Raw genomic sequence first — 8,336 nt, 5'->3', positions numbered from 1 at the left:
TAGATAACTATCATTAGATATTGATTTGTGAATTGTCGTTGAATATCTTCGATGAACAGCTTGTCAAATATCCAGCTGATTAAATTACTGGCGATAAAATCAACAAAATGCATACTAATATTGACATCTCAACATAGATGAAGAAGAATATGGAAGTCTGGGTATTTACAGGGGTTACAACCTGTCGAAGGGTGGTTTAGGTGATCACTATATACACATGTAAAATTCACTATCCTACCCATGATTAATGTGACCATACGTCCCGTTTTAAACGGGACCGTCCCGTTTTGAGATAGCCTAAACAACATAATTTTTTCATATTTAAATTATTTATTCCTCTTATTTTCTTTATTTACATTCGTTTTCTTTTAATTAATACATAAAAAACTATGAAAATGTACGTATTTTCTTGAGTATACATACTATTTATTAAAAATTGAAAGATGTCCCGTTTTGAGGACAAAAATAAATGGTCACGTTACCCATGATTGACAACCACATAATTCAAATTTTGTAATATTAATAGACAGAAAAATTGCTGACATTATAAATAGTTTGTAATATCCGTAGAAAAAATATATATTGTGCATTGGTGTAAGAAAGCTATTTATCAAATAGCAGCCACGTTTGCTCAATGTTGTCCGAAACACTTTTGATGATATTTGTTACGCTTATATACAATTCCGATGAGTTTCTGCAATGTAATGTGGCCTTTGAAAGTGCAAAAATCCATTACTTTTCACCAAACGAATAATTTTTTTACCATTTTAACCCAGCAAGAACCCTTCCTCTCAAGAGGGTGGTCCAAATGTATTAAAAATCATGGTGTTTTCTAATTTTACTACTTACCTCGTACTAATTTCAGTACTTACCTACACATCGACTAATATTTTTTTACTATTGCAACATTAAAAAAACATTTTCTATAGTTTCGCGTATATACGCATCTATAGTCTGTCATTGTTTATCTATGATCTATGACAGAAATTTATTAAAAATGGCGGCTGCCGGTTTGACGTCCGCTGTTCTAATGTCAAATTTATTTATTGTTTTGTTATTAAGTTCAATTTTAAGTATAGTAAAAGGTAAGAAAAAACTTATATTTAATTTATCATATTAAGAACAGGCGAACATAACACACGATATATGTTTTAATTCATATTTTTCACATAAACTCAAACTCTCACGTGCGATGTTTCTATTGGCTGTCATAATAATATTTGCAATTACGTGGCCTACCTTTGGTTCACGAAAAATCTCTGAATTCAAATAAATCTGCTTTATATCTTCGTATTTTTAAAAATTTATTTAGGTATTACTTGTACAATTTCTTCAAATTTGTAATGGCTATGTAAAGGTTTATATCATTAAAAATATAAAACAACGCTAACAGTTTTTTTTAATAAAGGACCTTGTGGTATTTTAACACGCTTTTATTTGAACCCCATTGCAGGTTTCAATTCTTATAGTATTTCTATAGTATCTCAGTTATTTTTCCTCCTATTTAGCCTCCTAATATTGTTATATTATTAAACTCTTTTTATTCGTGGAATACACGACCAAGATAACAATGCATCGATACGACGCAGTGTCCTAAGCACCACTGTGGGTCGGTAGAGGAACATGGAGAAAGTTTGAAATATTTATTTGGGAAAAACTGTTTATTATATCTGACGATCCGTTTTTGTAGTTTAGTTTTTAACCAGGCTTCTGTTCTGGGCTTCCATGTTTTGATAAGTCCTAGTTTTTATTCCCAGGAGAGCTTTTTATAGTGATTTTTGTATACTAGTGTTTGTTTAGATTACTCTGAAGTGAATGTGAAATACAGAAATGATCATCTCGCCTTCATGCAATCAACGATGAAGATAACACTGCATCAAATAAATGCAGTGTCCTAAGCACTAGTGGGTAGTTAAAAGAACCAGAGTAAACGGCCGACAGGTTTTAAGCCCTGTAAACCTTAGACTTCCACAATTCATTTTCATGAAAAGTTACTTTGTCAATTTGCCCAAGTCACAAATCGTAGCTCTTGGGATGTTGACTCCCAGCTATCTTTCCACCTTTTTGGGGGTCTGCCTGGGGGTCTGCATCCTTCAGGGATTCCTTGAAGGGTGATACGTGGAAGTCTGTCATCATCTGACATTTGTTTACATGATCATTCCAGTATCGCCTTCGTTGTCGTCCCCACCTCACAATATCCCCCGTCTTATACATGCTCCGGATGTCGGTATTTCTAACTCGGTCTCGCAATGTGTTTCCGGTTATGGATCGGAGAGTCTTCATCTCGGAGGTTCCAAGTCGAGATTTTGTTCTGGATGTATCTGCTCTTGCCTCAATCCCATAAGTGGCTATTGGTCAAACACATGTTTTGTATATTTTCATTTTACTTTCTATTCTCATGTGTTTGTTCCTCCATACAGTTTCTGAGATCATCTCACTCTGTCTATTTCTAACTCCTGGAGGAAAAGTATTCCACGCCATCGGTCCCACAACAGCAAAAGCACACTTGCCAAATTCAGTGCGCTAGTTGCGAACTGGTAATATCACTTTGCCCGTAGTCGGTCAAAGCCTGAGACATCTATCAACCAATTGGTCTGGAATACACAGCTCTTTCTTTTAGATACTCTGAAGCCATATCATGCATTGATTTATAATGAGCAGACAGAGTTTATACTCTACCCTTTCAGGAAAGCGTGACTAGTGCAGTCTATCAATCAAATCGTCTGGATACACAGCTCTTTTAGATACTCTGGAGCCATATATATTCATTATATTCTTCTTCTTCTTTTTCAAACCCTTATCTGAACCCCAATGGTGCATAGGGCACTGCATCATATAAATACCGTGTTATCTTGATCATTAACACATGAAGAAAAGGTGATCAGCCCTCTGATTCAGGTACCAGTCCAGGGTAATATTGAATAAATATTAGAGTGAAAAAATCACTTATATTTATTTGACCTCTCCCCCCAGGAATTGAACCCGGGACCTCCGGAACGGTAGCCGAGCGTAATATTAAATAAATATTAGAGTGAAAAAATCACTAGGAGGTGAACATAATAAATTGTTGGGTAATATATCCAAAATTAAAAAACACAGTGTTTGATAATGTCTTAATAAGACGAAACGCGTCACGTATAGATATACATAAATAAATGTAGAATTCAATCCAATAAACCTTGTTTAATTTTGGATATATTACCCAACAATTCAATATGGAATTCTACCTGAAACTGTCTGCAGTTACAATACATAAGTGAACATTATATTATAGCAATTCCTATTTGTTAAGGCAACGTTTCACGGAGGATTATTTTTCCAGGGCATAGTGCGGAGTTTGTGACATGTGGCTCCGTAATAAAGCTGATCAACAAGGACCTGCCTCTGCGGCTACACTCTCATGATATCAAGTACGGCACCGGATCCGGCCAGCAGTCCGTGACGGCCATAGAGCTGCAGGAGGATGTAAACAGCCACTGGCAGATCCTCGCCGAAACTGGCAAATATTGTAAGAGAGGGTAAGGATATTTTTCATCGTTTACTTATTTATATTACATCGTTTTCTTATTTATATTACATCGTTTATTTATTTATTTTTCATCATTTTCTTATTTATATTACATCGTTTATTTATTTATATTTCATAGTTTATTTACATTCGGGCCTCGTATAACATGTTTATATGCTTCCACAAAAACCCGTGTTATACTAGGTTTGAGGTTCGTACAAAATTAGGGTTTGCGTTCCAAAAAAAATCTAAGATAGTTTATATGAATATGTACTTTATTTGTTTAATAACAAACATATTATTTAATTTAAGAAAGGTGTGTTGAGATGGTTTGGACATGTGGAGCGTATGAGTGAAGAAAGAACGGTTAAACAAATTTATGAGGCGAATGTAGTTGGAAAAAGAAGCAGAGGACGACCGAGGAAAACTTGGCACAATCAGGTTTGTCAAATACTTGAAAGCGGCCAGGTCAGGAGTCGTAATAATCGTCGGGTATGTATGAGGAGATGCATGAATGTAGAAGAGGCAAAGAATGTTTGCAAAGACCGAGTGGTTTGGCGTTCGGTTCTCTCTGCCTACCCCTGCGGCGAAGCGGCGTGATGGTTAGTTAGTTAGTTATTTTTTTATTATTTAATTCATTTATTTTTCTGAAACCGTGTTATAAAAAGCGTGTATAATACATGTGTTTACAAAAATATGCCATAATTTATGCATCCGTGTTATAAAAAACCGTGTTATATGAGGCAGTGTATTTATATTTCATCATATACATAATAACGAATTGCAATAATGTGCCCTCACCTCAGTTTTATATTAAAATTATCGATGTTTTATTTCATGGTTTTCTTCGACAGCATCCATGCCCACTCAATCTTCTGAAGCGCCCCGGTTAAGAATCACTGATACAAAGTAACGAATGAAAATGGCTTTATTTCAGCGACCCCATAAAGTGTGGCAGCACCATCAGACTGCAGCACGTGTCCACGCAAAAGAACCTGCACTCGCACCACTTTGCGTCGCCGCTGTCCAAGATGCAGGAGATCTCCTGCTACGGTGACGAGAAGGGGGTCGGGGACTCGGGAGACCACTGGCAGATAGTCTGCAATCATGACTTTTGGAAGAGAGACAGCTTCGTGCATCTGAGACACATTGACACTGATATGTAAGTACTATTGGTTGTTTTTTTTTTTGTTGCATTTAAGGTTATTTATTGTAACTGCAGACAGTTGGTAGAATTCCATATTGAATTGTTGGGTAGTATAATGTTTGATATAACAAGTGTTTGATAATGTCCTAAGAAGACGAAAGCGTCACGTATTAAAATATACATAAATAAATGTAGAATTTAATCCAACAAACCTTGTTTCATTTTGGATATATTACCCAACAAAGCATTTAAGGTTAGCGCGGGTGCAAGCATTCAATAGCACACTGTTAAAAGCTGCTTTTATGAAGGCTGTCTGGAGATAGGAATAATAGATATAAGAATGAATGTGAGACATGATACTTTCGAGATTCCAGAACAGCCGTATTCTTAGTTTTAAGAATGTATCTATGAAAAATTTTATTGGGTGTATAGGGAATACCATCAGCAGTTGTCTCCTTTTGTATATTAAAAGCCTTTATAGGCTAAAAAATTCTGAATGGTTTTTTTGTTTCTTATTTTTAATATTTTCATTACTTCGTAAGCATTGTGACCAGGGGCGTGCATTTCATATAGCCAGAAAAGCAGTGCCTATCCTAACTTACCCACGTGACATATAAAGACGTAACCAGTACCTACCTTACCTTAGTATGTAGCACTTAGCTAACCTGCCTCTACGGCTTACCGTAGTAAGTAGTGCCAGTAGTAGTAGTAAGTAGTACCTACCTCTACTGCCTACCCTAATTAATTATCTGTGCACGCTATTGATTGTGACTTTATACATATTAGAAATGTGTTTTCTTTCTTTTCCATTCAACCAGACTGAGCTACAGCAACAGGTGTTTAGATACATATATTGAAAGCTGTCCCACCGCATGCCCAGATCTGATACAGAAGCATCTAGGCTTCCTGACAGATCTGCTCTTGCTAAGCAATTTTTTTTTTAACTAGGTTGCGAAATTTATTGAAAATGTGAAACAATATAAAATTGTATCCTGATTTTACTGTGAATTTACATTTAAAAGCTTTCACTGCCAATCTAAATAAATACAAGTTTGTAAATCCGTCACCAAATTTTCCAGAAGTACCCCGGTGCAGGCAGTGAAAGGGATTAGTATTTAGATACAGCAAATTATAAATAAAAGAACCTAAAATGTACATACCAATATAAAATAAAATACCTCTTTTCATTCAGGTATCTCGCTGCTTCTGGCCGAAACTTCGGGCGCCCGATAGACGGCCAGGGGGAGGTGGTCGGCGTGTCCTCTCTCTTCAGCGCCTACACCGAGTGGAAGGCCAAGGAGGGTCTCTTCATCCATCCGTCGGATCTCGGCGCCAACAGGGCGGCGCACAATATCCACACCGAACTGTAGACATATCTCGATTGTCTGACGTCAAGTGCAACAAGATATAGCTAATTTGAACTGTGTACTAAATTAATTTAAAGTGTGACTGTGTGTAAACAATGGTGAAGAAACGTTCAAGCATAAGTTATTTACTAATATATTTTGTATATCGAAAGCATTGATAACTTTGCGGTATGGTAGTAAAACACTCTTGTCATCCATTGTTCACTTTGTGTAATACCACTTTTATAAAAAATTTGTGACTACCGTAGAACGGGGCTACTTGAACTTTGATGTGTTACTTAAGCCCAGTACAAAAAAAATATTTAGATCGTGGTATCGATCGAAATACCGTCACAATAAGTATCACCTATCAGGGAAACAATTAATCATGTCGATACGTTTATTATTGTAGACCAAATACAGATTTAATTTTTTTTTTTTGCACTGGGCTCAAATAACACATCAAAGTTCTACAGTACCGGTTTTGAAAAATCATTCCTTTATTTACTAATGACTGTTATGGTAGCTTTTGTCATTGCCGAAAATATGAACCCAATCATAAATATTACTGTTATTTCACATCAACAATATCTCCTAACCTTTATCTGCACCCAGTGGTGCGTAGGGCACTGCATCATATTGACGCAATTCTATCTTGATCATTACTTATATGAAGGCAAGGTGATCACTCCTGCGCTTCAGGGACCAGTCCAGGGTAATATTAAATAAATATTGGAGTGTGAAATCACTAATATTTATTTTCACTCCCCCCCACTCCCTATGGGAATCGAACCTGGGACCTCCGGCATGGTAGTTAAACACGCTTACCATTACGCCACAGAGGCGGACGAAATGGTCCAGCAATATCGAGTCTTTTAATAACTAAATAAATGAGCGTAGATTGGATGTTATCATAACGGTATTGGATTACATTTTGACCGCCCTTTTTTTAGTTATCAACTGTGTGTTAGTTTATATTGAAACTAACTTTCATTAAAATAAATCCAAGCACTCTCCCAACTATGGTGCTTTATTGATTTATTAAAATAAATATTTGACGGAAAATTTATGAAAAATTAATAAATAAACTACACAAAAATTGGCATAAGTTTTTAATTTCAATTTCTGATATTTCTGCATATAATATCGAAAATAAAACCTAGACGTAGTAATCAAAATCTTTTTTCATATTCCCAACCGTACTTTATTGATTTATTAAAATAAATATTTGAAGGAATTTTTATGAAATATGTAATAAATAAGCTACATATAGATTGGCAAAAGTCGTTAATTTCAATTTCTGATATTTCTGCATATACCATCGAAAATAAAACCTAGAGTAATCAGAATCTAAGAAAAATGTAAACATTTGTACCATAGATGGCTGAAATTACATTTGTATTGGTTTTTGTCTTAGAAAAGTAACTCCAGGACATAAGTCCTGAATTTTCCCCAAATAGGGAATGTATAGGGTGATTCAAGTGACTAAACGCAATACCAATTCGCTCACTCCTTTCAAGAATGTCAAAAATCAAAAAACTTGATTTTTCAGGAGAACGTTTTTAAAGTTAAAAAATATAATACAATTTATTAAAAATAAATATCAAGCCACTTATTGAACTTTTTACAGTACAACAGATCATTTTAAGTTAAACCTGAAGGTTTTTTCTCCATTTGAAAAATAACTAGTTTATTATTTTTTAAAAATTAAACAATACATTTTCTTCAAAATGCAAAAACAACACTTTCTGCCCTATAGCGGGTAAATATAACGTTAAAAATATGCCACTTTCGCTGGGATATAATACATTTTCTGGGCATTCCGAAAACATGCAAAACTGAAAATTGACAATTTTTGATTTATGACGTTCTTGAAAGGAGTGAGCGAATTATCCTTTTCCTTTTTGTATATATTTTAAATAATTAACTAGGCGAAAATTCTCTGGTTTTGTGCACCAAAATATCTTCTAGCTATAAAATATAAAACAGTTTTTTTTGTTTGTTGTTAATTGTGCATTTAATAATTATTATAGCAACAAAATTCCAAGTTATTTTCTTGGTCAAACTACATTTCACCAGTCAGAAGTAAATTCTGAAATGACATTTCAATAGACTCTGCCTATAAGGAGCATAATTTATTGCAGTATTATATGTATATAATTGTTTTTTTATCCAATAGTCTCAGATTGTTATAAATTATTTGTATATAAATAACATTGGCATCAAATACAGTGTATTTCACGCAATAAAATAATCAAAACATTATACATATTGCTTTTTTTATTTCACATTATATTAAATATATATATCAAAAGTTTTTTTTTTCATTTCATTT

At 34.5% G+C, this 8,336-nt stretch overlaps 1 protein-coding gene across 2 annotated transcripts; it reads left to right on the top strand.

Moving 5' to 3' along the window:
* Nucleotides 1-979: 979 nt before the first annotated feature.
* Nucleotides 980-8,315, top strand: LOC148307652 (stromal cell-derived factor 2). Of its 2 annotated transcripts, XR_015837815.1 has the most exons (5): nucleotides 980-1,085; nucleotides 3,323-3,518; nucleotides 4,446-4,670; nucleotides 5,848-7,482; nucleotides 7,883-8,315. XR_015837815.1 is itself a non-coding variant. In XM_088263154.1 (4 exons), exons 1-4 carry the CDS (start codon nucleotides 998-1,000, stop codon nucleotides 6,023-6,025), a joined length of 687 nt encoding a protein of 228 aa, XP_088119280.1. In that variant the 5' UTR covers nucleotides 980-997; the 3' UTR covers nucleotides 6,026-8,268. The 2 variants fall into 2 exon arrangements, 1 of the variants encoding a protein (XP_088119280.1); XM_088263154.1 differs by having other exon boundaries at nucleotides 5,848-8,268.
* Nucleotides 8,316-8,336: the final 21 nt, after the last annotated feature.

Source organism: Brachycentrus maculatus, unplaced genomic scaffold (assembly GCF_059751285.1).
Source record: "Brachycentrus maculatus isolate JH-2025_06_01 unplaced genomic scaffold, ASM5975128v1 h1tg000196l, whole genome shotgun sequence".
Classification (NCBI taxonomy): Eukaryota; Metazoa; Arthropoda; class Insecta; order Trichoptera; family Brachycentridae; genus Brachycentrus; species Brachycentrus maculatus.
The sequence above is the reverse complement of the archived record's forward strand: the minus strand, read 5'-3'. Positions and strand labels throughout refer to the sequence as shown.